The sequence below is a fragment of the Schistocerca cancellata genome, chromosome 3, assembly GCF_023864275.1.
Source record: "Schistocerca cancellata isolate TAMUIC-IGC-003103 chromosome 3, iqSchCanc2.1, whole genome shotgun sequence".
Lineage (NCBI taxonomy): Eukaryota > Metazoa > Arthropoda > Insecta > Orthoptera > Acrididae > Schistocerca > Schistocerca cancellata.
The window spans coordinates 685072048-685090781 of NC_064628.1; the positions used below are offsets into that span (position 1 = coordinate 685072048).

Here is an 18734-nt window from a genome sequence, read left to right on the forward strand (position 1 = left end):
GTGAATTAATATAAATTAAATATTAACTGTAATAATAAATTCTCCATAACTTTGGAAACTTTAAGCACTAGCAAAATCTAAAATCAGTTTTGGAATTAGCACAAATATTCCTTTCAGTTGGGAAATTTTATGCATCGTTTCACCGTCGTTTTAACAGTCATAAAAATTACGTTTATTTTGCTTAGATGGTATATTAGGTTGTGGGAAGATAGTCGACTCAGATATGGTTGCTACCATTATTAATACACGTTACGACTAATTTGATATACAAAGGAAAAACTCATTTCATTTAAAACAAATATTAATTAAATGGCGCTAGCCATCAGGCAGATTAATTCCGCTGTAAAGTACTAATTTATACTTTGTTTTTGTGACCTCATGTCCGTTATAGATTTTTGAGGAATCAAAAGCCTGTTCAGAGCGTAGCAATGTTGGGTGTAGGTGGTGTATGCCGATATTACTTATATTTATATGAGTGCATTCCGAAAGAATTTTGTCAACAGTGGGAAAATTTGGTCATTGGCTATTATTGCTATGAATGTGTATTCTGAACTGGGTTTACGTGATAACTATTGTGACATAGAGACATGTTTTGACCTATTACTCAGTACCTGGAACACAGTGCACAGCACAACTGAACACTGGAACCAAATTCCTGGAATGAGCTGCAGCCAGTTTAATTAATCACTGTTATTAGTGAAATCCATATGTTGGATTTGTGGCTTCAGTTGAATGGGGGCTCAAAATTTAATTTCTTTAACTGACTTCAAGCTTAGGCAATATCACAATTGTGTGCGGTGGAGGGTATTTGCGTTACCACTATCATCTCTTCCCTCCCCTGTACCATTCGTGAATGTCTCGTGGGACAAATGAGTGTACTAATTGTTCACTCTAAGAAGACTGTCGGTGTGGTGGTAATATAATTCTTTCGGTACCGACAGCTGCCTCTGTACAGTCAACTAGCACTGTATTCGTACGACAGGAAAAAGTGAACATCGGCCTTAAGTCACACGCTGTCTTTCGACTTCTGTCGTTACGGCTTCTCCCTTTAGCCGATGAACAGAGTTTTCTTACAGCGAATAGGTAATAGTTAAGTGCCCTCATGAGCTCTAACGACTCAAATTTTCTCCTCCTGGTAATTTCAAGAAGCGCATGTTTGTGTCTTCTTGGAAGGCTCGCTCTCGAAGTTTTAACAGTAAACGTCTGAGTGGTGCATAACACCTCTCTTGTAACGTCTGTCACTCAGCTCCGTTGTACATCTCCATAACGCTCTCGCGTTTACGAAACGTATGTGTGATGAAACTTGCTGTTCTTCGATGGATCTTCTCTAACCCTTCTTTTAATCCAACTTGGTAAAGGTACCAAACTGGTGAGCAATAGTCAAGAACAGGTCGAACGATTGGTTTCAGAGCCATTTCTTTCACAGATGAATTTTGTTTCCCCAAGCTTCTTCTAGGAAATGTCAGCTCTGCTTTACCTATTTTTACATGGTCGTTCCACTTCACGACGCCCCAGATTGTTTGCAATGTTTTATCATCTATAGTGTACAGTGGGCAAACGCTATATTTGTTAACAATGAGAGTCAACTGCCATCTCCTGCACCAGTCTTCGATCCTTCGCACGTCTTCCCGTATTTCGATACATTCTATGGCATTGCACCCTTTCTACAGATGATAACACTGTCCACGAATAGCATCACGGAGTTCCGACGTTAGCTACTAGATAGTGAATACATATTGTAAAAAGTAATGGCCGTGTAACGTTCCCTTGGGATATTATCAAAAATACATTTGACGATTTCATACCGTTTTTCAGTAAAACGTAGTACATACGTCGTGGATCAACACATTTTGTCCAACTTTTTCCCTGAATTAATTCCTAAAATGCGACTCCGGAAGATCTCAAAACCGAGCCAGGTGGTGCAGTGATTAGCACACTGGACTCGCATTTGGGAGGACGACGGTTCAAACCCGCGTCCGGCCATCCTTATATAGGTTTCCCGGGATTTCACTAAATAGCTTCAAGTAAATACAAGAATGGTTCCTGTGAAAAGGCACGGCCGACTTCCTTCCTCATCCTTCCCTATGCCGGTGGGACCGATGACCTCGCTGTTTGGTCCCCTCCCCCGAATCAATCAACCAACCAACAAACCAAGGTCTCAAAATACCAATATACAGCCTCAATAACATCTTCATTGGACTCAAAAGATCTACCAGCCACAAACAGCGTTGTTGTTGTTGTGGTCTTCAGTCCAAAGTCTGGTTTGATGTAGCTCTCCATGCTACTCTATCCTGTGCAAGCCTCTTCATCTCCGAATAACTACTGCAACCTAAATCCTCCTGAATCTGCTTAATGTATTCATCTCTTAGTCTCCTTATACAATTTTTATCCTCCACGCTTCCCTCCAATACCAAACTGGTTATCCCCTGACGCCTCAGAATGTGTCCTACCAACCGATCCCTTCTTCTAGTCAAGTTGTGTCACAAATTCCTCTTCTCCCCACTTCTATTCAGTACCTCCTCATTAGTCACGTGATCTATCCATTCAACTTTCAGCATTCTTCTGTAGCACCACGTTTTGAAAGCTTCTATTCTTTTCTTGTCTACACCGTTTATCGTACATGTTTCACTTCCATACATGGCTACACTCCATACACTATACTTTCAGAAAAGACTTCCTCACACTTAAATCTATACTCGATGTTAACAAATTTCTGTTCTTCACAAACGCTTTCCTTGCCATAGCCAGTCTACATTTTATATCCTCTCTACTTCGACCACCATCAGTTATTTTGCTCCCTAAATAGCAAAACTCATTTATTACTTCAAGTGTCTCATTTCGTTATCTAATTCCCTCAGAATCACCTGATTTAATTCTACTACATTCCATTATCCTTGTTTATCTTTTGTTGATGTTCATCTTGTATCATCCTTTCAAGACAAACACTGTAGAAGTCAAAATTTGTCAAACCAGGTAAATGAGTTCGATGCTCAATCGATTCGTACCTCAAATTCTTCAGCTTTTATACTACAGAAAGCTGCGAGTGGGTGCAGTGTTACGGTGATTGATACACGACGTGCAAATTAAATAGAACTCAAAATATTTCATGCCTCTTAAGCTGGGCAACCGAACTTACATCATCTACCCCAGGCGCGCATAATGTACGTCGAGTTGCCTATCTTAAGGTGCACGACATATTTTACAGGGCATTTTTATTTTGCCAACCCTATACATACAGGGGTTTCACGTACGACACGAGTTCTGTGTCTGGCATTGCACGAAAATCAATACCGGAAAGGCAGGCTCCGATCACCGCATACATTCTGGTTCGTTTCTCTGACTGTGGCAAAAGTTTTTTCCGAAACTGATAAACTCAAAGTAGCCTTGGAAAAAAGTCCGAGAAATTCGTAGCGCCATTTAGAATTTCACTGTGGTGTGCTAATAGCATTTGCTCAGACAGCTGTGCACAAACTCAAACTGAAACTTTACAAAATAATGGTTGCGCATCGACTGACCTATTTAGAGACTGTTACCCGTTGCCGATTGTTCTGGGAGTTCACTCGCTTGGTCAGAAAATAGAGCATTGCAGGTCCAACCTCCCATCGCGTACTGATTGGTATACACAGTTGCAGCACTGATACCGAGCAACAGCCTCTGATTTGAGCACCAGACTATATCCACATCCACTATAGTCACCTGGACTTAATAGATACATTTTAAACATTTCGCTAGCTACGTGTTTCCAAGATGTTAGCAGTTCTGCGGCCACTGAAGCACTGCGAATTGTCATCACCATCCTTTTTCTTCTGTTCCAGCCTCAGAACCTGGTGATGATGTCTCAGTTCCCTGACTGCGACGTCAAGCTCTGCGATTTCGAGATATCGCGAGTTGTTGTTGAGGGCGCTGAGATCCGAGAACTGCTCGGCACACCAGACTATGTCGGTGAGTAATTTGTCTTACTTTAATTTATTTTATTTTTTTCATCGTCCGTCTTCGGACTCATTTACAGTGGCCGTCCACGACTTAGTATCGTGAGTCAAACTCTTCATCTCGGGCATCTCTCGACATCCTCAGTTATTTATGGAATATATTTATCACAATCTCTATCTTCCTCTGCAGCTTCTACCCTCTACGGCTCTCTCTCTTACCGTGGAAGTTATTCCCGATTTAGGAAGTATCCTAGCATTCTGCACCTTCTATTTACATTATTTACATTCCCTCATCAGTACAAAAAGTTTCGAGACTGGACCTATAAAAAATAGAGAAAAGCTAAGATGGTTTCAGGTACATAACGTCCATACAACCATGTGAAACTGTCAGAAAACTCTTTCTTTGGAATGTTGTTCAACTGGCGCGTCAAGTTTTCTTGAATGTCAGTTATGTCATAAAAGCGTTGACCCTTCACATAAATTTCTGCACTTTGCTGATTTGTGGTAGGTTCGTGTTGATAATACCAAGTCTTGTTACCCTTGTTGATTTTTTCCAGAAAAGAATTATCGGCGATCTGCATTTCAATCTACTCGCGGTAGACTAGAGTCAAACTGTGCGGAACAAACTTTACACACACCCTTTCCGTCGCGTGGATCTTCACGGAGATGACTGATCCCCCGATGTGTGATGGAGTTCACAGCAGTTAGTGCTTTGCCTCCCATGCATGTTGGTGTTGCGTCTTCATATGTGGATTGTCTTCTGGGGTGCCTCCTCAGCACAGGTCTGCAGAGCTAGCTATGCAGCGAGCAGGTGTGGCCAGCGGGTGGTGACGTTGCGCTGCAGTTGGCGGCCCAGCGTCCGGATTTGGGCATTGTGCGACCGGCCAGCACGTTCGTAAAAGGAGCGGGCGGTCGTCTGGAAAAGGTCACGGAGCAGAGGTACTTCCGCGACGTCATGTAGATGAGCGGTGGGAAAATCGTAAGGCAGGTGTAAGGCCAGCCGAAGGATGCGGTTCTGCAATGTCTCCAGCTTCTTCAGGTTCGTGTCGGCGGCGTTCCCCCAGACGACAGCGGCATATTGGAGTACAGGGCGGAGCAGCGCCTTGTACAGGGTGATGCCCAGCCGCGGTGGTAGTTGGGAGTCGGGATTCAGCACCGGGTACAGGGTGCGGAGCCTGTTCCGCACTTTGGCCTTTACTTCGCGGATGTGCGGAACCCACGTGAGGCGGCGGTCGATGGTGACGCCGAGGTAATGCGCCGTTGGGCGCCACAGGACAGGGCCGCCACCGACGGTGAGCGGTTGCAGACCCGCAGGTACGAGTCGCCTGGTGACGATCAGGAACTGGGTCTTGGCACCGTTGAATTGGAGACGCCACTTGACTGCCCAGGCTGCCAGGGTGTCAACGGCGAGCTGCAAACGGCGGCGCATGACGGCGGCATTGAGGCTCCTGGTATAGAGAGCCGTGTCATCCGCGTACAGGGCGAGCCGCACACGGTCGATCTTCGGTGCATCAGACGTGTACAGCGAGTACAGGAGAGGCCCCAAGACCGAGCCCTGCGGCACGCCGGCGTTGATGCGGCGGACGGAGGACAAGCCCTGCTCGGCCCGCACATGGAAGGTCCTATCGGCAAGATAGGAAGCGATGAGACGGACGTGCGACGTCGGGACCCCAAGTTCAAAAAGTTTGAACAAGAGGCCGCGGTGCCACACACTGTCGAAGGCATGCGACACGTCCAGGAACACCGCGCCGAAGAACTCGCGCTGCTCGAGGGCGACGAACGCATCTTCCACTAGCCGAAGGAGTTGGTGAACTGCCGAGTGGCCCCTGCGGAATCCGAACTGCTCTTCGGGCAGGAGGCCTTCCTCGTCGACGTGGCGCTGCAGCCGCCTGATGTACACCCTTTCAAAGACCTTGGAGACGGCCGGCAGTAAACTAATAGGTCTGTAGTTCACTGGCTGCCGCAGATCCTTCCCCATCTTCGGAATCGCCACGATTTCCGCATGCTTCCAGGACTGAGGAAAACTGCAGGACCGGAGGATGACATTAAAAACGTCGGTAAGATGAGTGACGGCCACGGGTGGCAACTTCTGCAGTAGGGCGTTGGAAACTTCGTCTGGGCCCGCAGCTTTCCTGGGGTTTAGGACACGCAGGATGGACGACACCTCCTCCGCCGTCGTCTCTTCAATGACGTCGTCGTCGTCGCGTGCCTCCAGGTAGCGAGGGAGCCGGTCAGCAACCAGGTCGTCGTGGACAGCGTCGATCGGGTCTGCGATAGGCGTAAACGCAGCCTCGAAGACGTCCGCGAGGGCATCAGCCTTCGCAGCTGGTTCGCAGACAGCCTGACCATGTACCAGCAGCGGAGGCTTTTTCAAAACATTCTGGGGAATGTCTTGAACACTTGACTCAGAGGCTTTAAACAACAACACTGACACACCACGACCGCACGCTCACTACTTAACACTGTCTTCTTACAACTGACTGGCCGAATGCAGAGCTGTTGTTTGCAGCTGTCAGATCGAGCTGCCATCGTAATTGCTGCGCTAACGTCGCTTGTACGCCAGGAATAAGAACAGTCGGCGAACTTTTTGGACGGATCAATTTTGGTGTTCCAGATGTACATCCTCAGAACTTTCTTTCTAAAATTAAGACCTGTGTTTTCTGCTACTAGACTTCTTTTGGGGAGTGTCCTCTGTGCTTTTAATACACTACCCCATCTGGCGGCAGTCACCATTGTACCAGGGACTACGCGTGACCAACTCCTGTATGTTTCCTAATTTTCCGTAGAAACCTCTAATCCATTAACAGCATCGCTTTGGTGCTTCAGACACTGTTTATTTATGTCGACTACCTGTTCAGTTAACTTTTCATCATTATTTGGTGGCACAAGAATGAGAACTGGGAAATAAACACTGCATTAATCAACCAGAAAACACTCTATTGTAGACGACTCGTACACCAATAACAATATGTATTTTTTAGGCAGACGACGGGATGAACTTCCGTAGATTAACGTAGTGCATGTCAACAGAGCTACATCCGTTCATGGATTTTTCTTGTAACAAGAGGGGGCTGAGACTTATCGTCTTTATGACCATGAGCCTTATGACCTGCGCTGCACTAACTTAAGATTGTGTTGCTTTGTAATCAAGGCAGAAATGTTTATTTACACTTGTTAAGCACAGGTGTGAAAGGAACTAAAAGTCTGTACACAAATTCAAGTAGGGGGAAGCACAGGTGTGAAAGGAACTAAAAGACTGTATACAAGATTCCAGTAGGGGGCAAGTGACACCTCCTCTTGTCTCTACTCCCACAAGACCCTCCTCCACCCTCGCCCCCCACCTCCTTGCCCCTGAAATACACCTGTGCAACAACTATTTACGATCTGCTTATACCTTCATAAATATTTATATATTACTCCAGACGTATTATTTTAGGTTTGAGAAATGTTTTACAGGCACATTGACGGATTTTCAAAACACTTGCCATTTTTCACAGATGTACTGTGAAATCTATGAAAAGAACCTCCCACGTACAGATAATTAGCACTTAAATATCTCAGATCCATAGTGGACCTTGAAAGGCTTTGTTTTCTGTTTTTAAGTTGAAAGGTCATAAGCGGACATTACCCAAGTCCCGACATCACTTGAAAAACAAATTCTGAGATGAAGATCAAAGGGTTCGGTGCAAACGTCTATTTCCTGTCGCTGTTACGGTTGTACTTCACTTCCAAATGTGTTCCCTATGGCTGTGTGGCAGTTCTCGTTTTGGGCTACCACTCGTCTGCATCTCCCTCGAATTAAGACGTGTGATGGTCTACCCGTCACCATCCACGCAGTGCTACTTTTCACTGGCGGGACGATCCTGAGGAGCCCCACTGCGTGAAGGGTTTGTGTCATGGCTTACCTCACTGGAATCTTAGTTCTTTGTAAGTTTCTGCAGGCGTTCAATACTCCCACTAGAGCTTGGCAGGTGAAGTTTGCACGCACGGTAGCTGAATGACGTCTTCACGTCCGTACGCTAGCGTCAGCCTTTCTGAAGGACGCATTCCATTACAGTGCAATATGTCAGTTCTTGCTGTCCTTCCGGGGCTTTTTTTTAGTGCGAACCGGGACGAGTTCCACAGTTGCGACATTACGCATTGCTTCATATACACCTGTAAATCTTGCTTAACGCTGTCAAGTATGCGCAGTAATTTTGTTTCCGTAAGTTGTCGGGAATTCTTACCTCGCCTACAGAAGAGCCTTGCTTGAAATGAAACAAACGCATTCCCCGAATCCTTCTGGGTTCATTGCGTCAAGTACTATTGTCCACTTCCGCAGTGACCGTGAGTCCCACTCTCTTTGTTGTTCCTTAGCGACTGCGTTCATTGTCTTTCCAGAAGCGGAGCAGGCGGCGTGCTTTCGGCATATTAAATGACAGAACAATTGTTTCGCTGCTCCTGTTGAGAAACATACTATGTATTACTCTGTTTCTTCATTAAGCTAAACTTTTTTATCTGGAAGCCAGCTGTGCTCTGCAACTTCACTCTTTCCTAGCGCTTACCTCGTCGTATGAGCTTCGCAGTATCCACGATTTGACAAATTTATTTTATTTTAATTTTTTGGCAGGATATTCCTCCTGTTCACGATAGTCGCCAGTTAACCAAAGTGTCCATTTATATGTTCGTTTAAGAGTTCAACAGGTGTGGGAGGAAGCAGGGTAAAATCTGTAGGCCAACTGATAATAGGCCAAGAAAATGAAAGTTTTGCCTTCCAAAACTTAATGTAATTCTGGAAACTGTTTTAATCACTGAAGTAGGCTTCATCTGGCATGAACTAATCCGAGTTTGTCCCGATTTCTGAGTGGAGCTTCAGTCTAGATGAAAAGAAAGCCACCAAAATTTCGCACTTTTCTTTTTTTCTTCAAATTCCTCCGAAACTCAGCCTTTAATCGAAAAAGCCAAGTATAACAAAAATGTACAGCATAAAATTCTGCGTCTATTGACCACAAATATTTGATTAAATTTTCATATAGAAAAGCTACGTGAGGATTCAAAATGGTTCAAATGGCTCTGAGCACTATGGGAGTTAACATCTATGGTCATCAGTCCCCTAGAACTTAGAACTACTTAAACCTAACTAACCTAAGGACATCACACAACACCCAGTCATCACGAGGCAGAGAAAATCCCTGACCCCGCCGGGAATCGAACCCGGGAACCCGGGCGTGGGAAGCGAGAACGCTACCGCACGACCGCGAGCTGCGGACGGTACGTGAGGAAACGGTAATTTTGCACACTTTTCAAGAATAGTCGTTTCGTCACTATAAAACGTGCAGCATCTGAGAACTGGCCAATTTGAGGCTAAAAATTTTAGGAGAAAAGTTGTAGCGTATCAGTTTGAAAAATTACAAAGAAGAAATCGAGTCCTTCTTTTAAAGACATATAGACTCACAATGCCCTACAAGATCATCAACGGTGAAAGGATTTTTCGCAGAATCGCGTTCCACAAAAAGTCCTCTGAAGAGCTTCAGCACTATTTACGAGGTGCATTCAAGTTCTAAGGCCTCTGATTTTTTTTCTCCGGACTGGAAAGAGATAGAAACATGCGCATTGTTTTCAAATGAGGCCGCGTTCATTGTCAATACGTCCCAGAGATGGAAGCACCGTACGGCAGATGTAATTTTACCGCCAGTGGCGAGAATGAGAACTGTTTTAAATACTTAAAATTGCGACGTTTTCCTTACTTGAACAGCGTGCAATCATTCGTTTTCTGAATTTGCGTGGTGTGAAACCAATTGAAATTCATCGACAGTTGAAGGAGACATGTGGTGATGGAGTTATGGATGTGTCGAAAGTGCGTTCGTGGGTGCGACAGTTTAATGAAGGCAGAACATCGTGTGACAACAAACCGAAACAACCTCGGGCTCGCACAAGCCGGTCTGACGACATGATCGAGAAAGTGGAGAGAATTGTTTTGGGGGATCGCCGAATGACTGTTGAACAGATCGCCTCCAGAGTTGGCATTTCTGTGGGTTCTGTGCACAATCCTGCATGACGACCTGAAAATGCGAAAAGTGTCATCCAGGTGGGTGCCACGATTGCTGACAGACGACCACATGGCTGCCCGTGCGGCATGTTGCCATGTAATGTTGACGCGCAACGACAACATGAATGGGACTTTCTTTTCGTCGGTTGTGACAATGGATGAGACGTGGATGCCATTTTTCAATCCAGAAACAAAGCGTCAGTCAGCTCAATGGAAGCACACAGATTCACCGCCACCAAAAAAAATTCGGGTAACCGCGAGTGCTGAAAAAATGATGGTGTCCATGTTCTGGGACAGCGAGGGCGTAATCCTTACCCATTGCGTTCCAAAGGGCACTACGGTAACAGGTGCATCCTACGAAAATGTTTTGAAGAACAAATTCCTTCCTGCACTGCAACAATAACGTCCGGGAAGGGCTGCACGTGTGCTGTTTCACCAAGACAACGCACCCGCACATCGAGCTAACGTTACGCAACAGTTTTTTCGTGATAACAACTTTGAAGTAATTCCTCCCTACTCACCTGACCTGGCTCCTAGTGACTTTTGGCTTTTTCCAACAATGAAAGACACTCTCGGTGGCCGCACATTCACCAGCCGTGCTGCTATTGCCTCAGCGATTTTCCAGTGGTCAAAACAGACTCCTAAAGAAGCCCTCGCCGCTGCCATGGAATCATGGCGTCAGCGTTGTGAAAAATGTGTACGTCTGCAGGGCGATTACGTCGAGAAGTAACGCCAGTTTCATCGATTTCGGGTGATAGTTAATTAGAAAAAAATCGGAGGCCTTAGAACTTGAATGCACCTCGTACAGTGCGAGGTAGCCACACATCCCCTGTCTACAAGGTCCTGTCATGTTAAAGTGACCACCTACCGAGCCCTGAACAACAGTCTTTTGCAGTGCGGACATCAAGAGTCATTGAAGTTCTGGGAGCTACCGACAGGGATGTTGAGCCATACCAACTTCAGTGTCGTGGTCAGCTGCACTAGGTTTCCCGGTTGAGCATCCATGGTGCGAATTGAGCATCCATGACGCGAACAGCCCGATCGAGATGGTTCCACAGTTCTCGGTTTAAATCCGGGGAATCTGGTGGACAAGGAAGTCGGTGAATTCATTCTGGTGGTGTTCGAACCACGCACAGACACTGATCAGCAAGATCATTATGACCACCGATCTACTGCCGATATAAACCTGTCGAGGCGATAGCAGCGTTACCTGGCGAGGAATGACTGCTAGTCAGACACACGCACGGGGCATGCAGTGAGCGTGCTGTCCACGTGTAGAACAGCGTAGGCGCCCCATCTGTCTGTGTTTGACAGATGGCAGACTGTGATGGCCCGGAGGCTCGGCACGAGCATTTCGGAAACTGCACGACTTGTCGGCTGTTCGAGGAGTGCCGTGGCGAGTGTCTTCAACAAGTGACGCAACCAAGGTGAAACCACGACCAGACGTCGTAAGATTGGGCGGCCACCTATCATTACAGATGTCGGACGTCGCAGGTTGGGCAGACTGGTGAAACAGGACAGGTGGCATGAGACTTCAATGCTGGGCAAAGCAAAAGTGTGTCGGAACACACAGTGCACCGAACACTCCAAACGATTGGCCTCCGTAGCTGACGACCCACGCAAGTGTAATGTTAACACCATGACCTCGGCAAATAAGACTGAAATGGGCACGTGACCATCGTCACTGGACATTGGCAAAATGGCAGATCGCTGCATGGTCTGACGACTCCCGATACCTTCTTCATCATCCCGATGGTAGTGAAACCTTCGTCTTCCAGCTCCTTGACATCTGTACTGCGGGACAGAGACAAGCTGGCTCCATTATGCTCTGGGAAACATTCACGTGGGCATCCATGGATCCAGCGGAGCTCGTGCAAGGCACCTTGATGGCCAAGGAGTATCGTACACTGGTTACAGACCATGTAATCCCTTCATGACGATCGTGTCTCCCGACGGCAGTGGCATTTTTCAATAAGATAATGCGCCAATTCACAAGACCAAGAGTGTGTGGAAGTGGTACGAGGAACACAGTGACGAGTTACAAATGGTGTGCTGGGCCCCAGCTCGCCAGATTTGAACTCGACCGAACGTATCTGGGATGTGATTGAGTGTGGTGTCAGAAGTCATAGGGCCCTCTCCGAAATTTACGGGAATTAGGTGGCTTGTGTGTGCAGATGTGGTTTCAGCTCCCTCCTGCGACCTAAGAAGGTCTCATTGCTTCCATGCCACGACGGGTCGCCGCTGTGCTATGGACATACCGGCTATTAGGTAGGTGGTCATAACCTTCTCTCTGATCAGTGTAGACTGCGAGATGAGTGACACGTTGCATTATCCTTCTGATAGATGACACAGTGGCGAGAAAAAACAGAAACTGCATGAAAGACATGGCAGCCAAGGATAGATGTATACCTCTGTTGAACCATGTGCTTTCCAGAATGATGAGATCGCCCAGGAAATGCCACAAAAATATTCCTCAGGCTGTAACACACTATCTTCTAGCCTGGATCCTTCCGACGTTTGTTGCAGGGCCGTCTGTGCAAAGAGCATGAAGCTTGATTCATCTGAAAAGGCAAATTTCAGCCTTCCGTCACCGATGAACAGCAGTCAGCATGGGTACATGAACCAGGCGCCTTCTGGAAGGCCCATATACACCAACGTTCGCTGAACGGTCGTTGAGGAGAAAATTTTGGTAATGCCTTGGTTCATCCGAGCGGTCAGTTGCTCACCAGCTGTATGTGTATTTGCCCGAACACATCTCTGCACCCGACGCCTATGATACGTGGCGCACCGCAGTTGTTTCGGCACCGGTTTTGGATAGGGCCAATTTGCCGTGCACGCTGTACTTTAACTATAGCGACACGTGAACAGTTTTTTTCCGTGTCCCACCGATATGCGTGATATACCGTTCACTATTAGTGCTACCACTTTCCGTCTATGACTGGTCATTGCACGCTGAAGTCGAACATTAATATGACTGGACCGAGTATGTTTAGTGACGTAGGTATGCGGGAAACACAAAAAGCTATGTTTTACAAGTTTTGATGCCTTTAAAGATCCAGTTGACTTCGAAAATGCAGAGTTCATGCAGATGGAGGATTTTCATTCTGTACAGTGCCGTAGGAGGCCAAAGATCTATTTTCCTCCATAATTATATGCATACATCAAAAAAGGTTTTGCATCGCCCCAGTTCCCAGAACTCATGAAGATAGACGTATCACAGACACAGTCCCTTTGACTGTTCAGAAATGTCACGAAAACCTCACAAAGATGTAAACAACCATGCATGAGCAGCGCCTATTAGACGGAGGGGGTCCGACAGCCGATCAGTTCCAGTCATTCCACCAGGAAGGAGGTACACGGCTAGTGTTGTCTGTAATTCAACAATGCCTAGACGGTCAATACCGCGGTTCGATTGCGTCCGCATTGTTACTTAATTCCAGGAAGGTCTCTCAACAAGGGAAGTATCCAGGCATCTCGGAGTGAACCAAAGCGTTTTTCGGACATGGAGGAGATTCAGAGAGACAGGAACTGTTGATGACGTGCTTCGCTCAGGCCGCCAAAGGGCTACTCCTGCTGTGGATGATCGCTACCTGTGGATTATGGCTCGGAGGAACCCTGACAGCAATGCCACCATGTGGAATAATACTTTTCGTGCAGTCGCAGAACGTACTGTTACGACTCAAACCGTGCGCAATAGGCTGCATGATGCGCAACTTCACTCCCGACGTCCTTGGCGAGGTCCATCTTTGCAACCACAACACCATGCAGCGAGGTACAGATGGGCCCAACAACATTCCGAATTGACCGCTCAGGATTGGAATCACGCCTCTTCACCGATGAGTGTTGCATACGCCTTCAACCAGACAGTCGTCGGGGTCGTGTTTGGAGGCAATCCGGCCAGGCTGAACGCCGTAGGCACACTGTCCAGCGAGTGCAGCAAGATGGAGATTCCCTACTGTTTTGGGGTGGCATTATATGGGACCGACGTACGTTACTGATGGTCATGGAAGGCGCCGTAACGGCTGTACGGTACGTGAATGCCATCCTCCGACCGATACTGCAAACATATCGGCACCATATTGGTGAGGCATTCGTCTTCATAGGCGACAATTTGCGCCCCCATCGTGCACATCTTGTGAATGACTTCCTTTATGATAACGACATCGCTCGACTAGAGTGGCCAGCATGTTCTTCAGGCATGAACCCTATCGAAAATGTCTGGAATAGAATGAAAAGGGCTGTTTACGGACGACGTGACCCACCAACCATTGTGAGGGATCTACGCCGAATCGTCGTTGAGGAGTGGGACAATCTGGACCAACAGTGCCTTAATGAACCTGTGGATAGTATGCCACGACGAATACAGGCAAGCATCAATGCAAGAGAACGTTCTACTGGCTGTTAGAGGTACCGGTGTGTACAGCAGTTTGGATCACCACCTCTGAAGGTCTCGCTGTATGGTGGTACAACACGCAATGTGTGGTTTTCATGAGCAATAAAAAGGGTGTAAACGATGTTTATGTTTATCTCTATTCCAATTTCCTGTACATGTTCCGGAACTCTCGGAACCGAGGTGATGCAAAACTTTTTTTGATGTGTGTAGTATGTAGATTACATCAAGTGTTGGTATGGTAGAATGGTCACGATTGTGCTTGATGGATACCCTTATGTGACAAGTGCCAACAACGTCGGTAACCATGGCAAAAAATGTGTTTCTGTCGAGCGAACAAAATAAACAGTGCTACGTTCCTTTACTGACGGCACAGCTTGATGGTGAGTACTTCAGTGTTAAGCAAGTTGTTGAGGACGCCGATACTTAGCAGCAACTTCTACTTCTACAGCTGTCGACCTTGCTCAGCGCTCTATACTGTTGTTGTTGTTGGGGAGGACACTGACCTGCTTGTGATTCAGATCGCTTAAGCCCCATTGTTCCCCAACATTTTGCTTCTGAAGCCAGGCAAAGACAGCTCCCGAAATTTGAAGTTGTCTCAAATATCGAAAGACGATGTTCTGTTCCGACATGCCTTCAGTGGCTACGAGAGAACTTCGTCGTTCTATGGCAAACTGAAACTCCTCAGGGCACTGCAGACGAAAAACAACCTGCAAAAAGCAGCGGATATATTCAGCACCTCCAGTGCGACTCCTGATGGCATTGATGAGGTTGGACAAAAGTTCATAGCAGCCATGTACTGCGTAGATCAAACAAAGCTATTAAATGTGCTTAGCTATAGAATCTTTGAAAAATCTATATCAAAGACATCATTCAACCTCTTATAGAAGCAGTTGTTCGGCATCATTTCCCGAGGGCGAAGGTGGAAAATAAAATATGACGATATAGCAGAACACGAACCAGCCGGCCGTTGTGGCAGAGCGGTTCTAGGCGCTTCCGTCCGGAACCGCGCTGCTGCTACGGTCGCAGGTTCGAATCGTGCCTCGGGCCTGGATGTGTGTGATGTCCTTAGGTTAGTTAGGTTTAAGTAGTTCTACGTCTAGGGGACTGATGATCTCAGATGTTAATTCCCATAGTGCTCAGAGCCATTTGAACCAGAACACGAACCCACTTCCTTCTTCTCTGTAACCACATGTCTCTATTTATTATGCTACGACGACATCATGCAATTTATGATACTATTTTTCAGTTCTGAGGGCTTCACCGCTGATATGTCATTAACTGTCATTTAATAATAACATATCGGCGACAAATCGATAGAACCAATGCCTTGAAGCGAAACTGCATACTCTCGTAGTACGCAAATTATAATACGAAAACAACGAAATACGTAAATCAAATATGGCCTCTCCAAAGTACTTCATTTGCCGTCAGCTATCGAGTTTCGCGCTGGCATCGAGTTTTATGAAAGACTCGTCATTTTGGCGTCACTTCCCAACAACAATCTGGTGAAGGTAGTTTCCCCCACAGTTGATGCAACAGCACTGCATGCATCGTTTTGAACCCGCGGACCGCGCCACTGCACAGTAAGGCCACTGGAACACAAGTGCCAGAGACGTCGAAAAAAGTGTGCATAAACTGAATCTGTGGATACGCGATCGATTCATGCTGGGATATCGACGTATCATTAAGAGCACCACTGTAGCGACGTCTTTGCAAGTTTATCCAAAAAAAAGTGCCAGACACCATGATTTGTATAAGCAGAAACTGTTGTCTCTATTAATTAAATTCTTCGTCAAACAAATTTCAGCTGCTTCTTTCATCATCAAGATCCAAAAAAGATGAAGCTGACACTAAGTTGACATTTCATTAGTGCCTCAGTATGTGCCCTTCTTCACTTCTTTCAGTCAAGTTGTGCCAAAAATTTCTTTCCCTTCAGTTCGAATCAGTACCGTGTCACCAGTTATTTAATGTTAGTCGTCAGCATTCTTCTGTAACATCACATTTGAAAACGTTTGTTCTTCTCGTGTTTGAATTGTTCATCTTCTTCAGCAGGCCGTTTGGCCGAGCGGTTCTAGGCGCTTCAGTCTGGAACTGCGCGACCGCTACTGTCTCAGGTTCGAATCCTGCCTCGGGCATGGATGTGTGTGATGTCCTTAGGTTAGTTAGGTTTAAGTAGTTCTAAGCTCTAGGGGACTGATGATCTCAGAAGTATATGAGAGGTCAGGAAATTTCTCTTTTCATGAACGTTTCCCTTGTCGCTCTGTGTCAGTATTTGAATGCGCTTATTTAAATGCTTACGAAGCACATGAAGAAATTCACTAAGTCACATTCAAATTTTTCATTGAATATTTTATCTCCATATTATTTTTGTATTATAAACATATCTCCAGTTCTTCCGACAGAGACGTTTCATGACTTTTATTTAATCGGTGGAGTACTTTATGATTTTATTTTACGTTTCGGAAGAGGTGCCCCATCTTTTCTGATGTGTGTCTCTGGTGTGCGCGTAAGCTCTTATGTACATTTTATAACAGGTGTGACTACATCGGCCTGTTTTTCCTAGATGGAACATGGAGCGGAAATATTCAGTCCAGTCACATTAATATGACCACCGTCTATCTTCGACATCAATAACATCTCACAGACGGTAGGTGGCAGCACTGGCAGTGTCGGAGGAGGGGGGGGGAGCGGGGGGGGGGGGGGGGGACGCAGGAAATAGTGCAGTCGTTGTCTAATACGGAAACGGAGTGATTTATCTGACGTCCAAAACGGCATGACTGGTTGTTTTCGGGGCAAGGGTGGAAGCACTTCCGAAACGGCTACATTTGTAAACTGTTCACAGGCCGCTGGGGTTAAAATATATCGTACATCGTAAAATGGTCGCTGTCCAAAACCGGCGCTGAGGCAACTGCAGTACACCAGGGTTGAACGACGGCTGCGGTTATGTGAACGGGCGAACAGTAGTGCAATTGTTGAGCATCTGACCGTCCACGTGAACCAAGGTGCTACCAAAAATTTCTCAACTACAGTCGGCGAACTTAGCTGCCTCTGGGCCTCAGCAAGCAGGCCAATGGTTCATGCACTGACGCTGACTGCTGTTCATTGGCAACGATGGGTGGAATTTACACACCAGTACCACAGCTGGACGGTCACTGTCCGGCGACAGCTGGTCCTTTCAGATGAATCACGTTTTGTGTTCCATCGGACAGATGGTCATTGGCGTCTATGGCGTGAAACGTCCGAAAGCAAACACCCTCAATGCGTTGTGGCCTGGGGAACGTTTTCGTGGCATTCCCTGGGTGATATCGTCACCCTGAAAGGCACAATTGATCAATAAAACTATGCATCTATCCTTGGGGACCATCTACTCAGCACGATGGCATTTACTAGTTGGACAATGCATGTCACAAAGCTCGCAGTGTACATGTGTGGTTCGAAGAAGGCCAGGATGAATTTACTGTACTCCCCTGCCACCAAACTACCCGGATTTAAACTCAATAGAGAATCTGTTGGACCACCTCGATTGGGCTGTTCGCGCCATGGATCCTCAACCGAGGCACCCAGTGCAGATGGCCACGGCATCAGAATTGGCGTGGCTCCACACTCCCGTCAATAGCTTCCAGAAATCAGTTGATTCTCTTCCTGCATGTCTCGCAGCAATCCACGCTGCAAAAGGTGGTTCTTCAGGTTTTTGACAGTGTTGTGTACATAGTTCCGCGTAGTCAGCGCATACACAACTTTCCCACTAGAGCGCGCCCCACTAAGCACAACAGCACAGGCGCAACCCTCGTCCGTCTCCGCACTACGAGATGGCGCTGCCATAGAGACGGACCAAATTCTGCTTCCGCCGATCCGCGTATTAATATGTAATGCGTCCAATGAGATTGCTGCTAATGTAGAACCTTTTCTCCTCGTGGATCACACTCGCGCAGTGATACATGAACACACGAGGTATTATAACGAGTGTACAGACCTCCGATTGGTCAGTCTGCATTAGTCTGTACCAGTCTGTATGAGTTCTACATTTGTCTGTACAGTCTATAGTCAAGTTTCAGTCTGCGCTCAGTAAGATTACCATATTCCTGTACATAGCCATGAAGATAAATGTATAGACACTTTTGTCAAGTGTCAGAGATATATGTGAGAATAAGATTAACGTACCAAGACCAAAGGAACTTCAGATTGTCAATTGTAAATAGCATCCAGAACCAAGTTAAGTAATTTTTATGCTTGTTATTATTTTAATAAATGTGTGTGAAAATTAATCAAGTTCTGTTTAAAGTTGATCACCGTCAATCTGCTACTCTAAGTGTGCAAGTGGCATTTCTATCATCTGACCTAACGGCAGAAGATAAACACGCGACGATAACACCACGAGACAGAT

At 46.4% G+C, this 18734-nt stretch overlaps 1 protein-coding gene across 1 annotated transcript in view; it reads left to right on the top strand.

Moving 5' to 3' along the window:
* The window catches only part of LOC126176510 (serine/threonine-protein kinase par-1-like), a 488353-nt gene that overhangs the window by 418096 nt on the left and 51523 nt on the right, over positions 1-18734 (top strand). The window contains exon 6 of the mRNA XM_049923666.1: positions 3816-3942. Within this exon, the coding sequence (XP_049779623.1) occupies positions 3816-3942 (127 nt within the window). The remainder of the gene's footprint in view (positions 1-3815; positions 3943-18734) is intronic.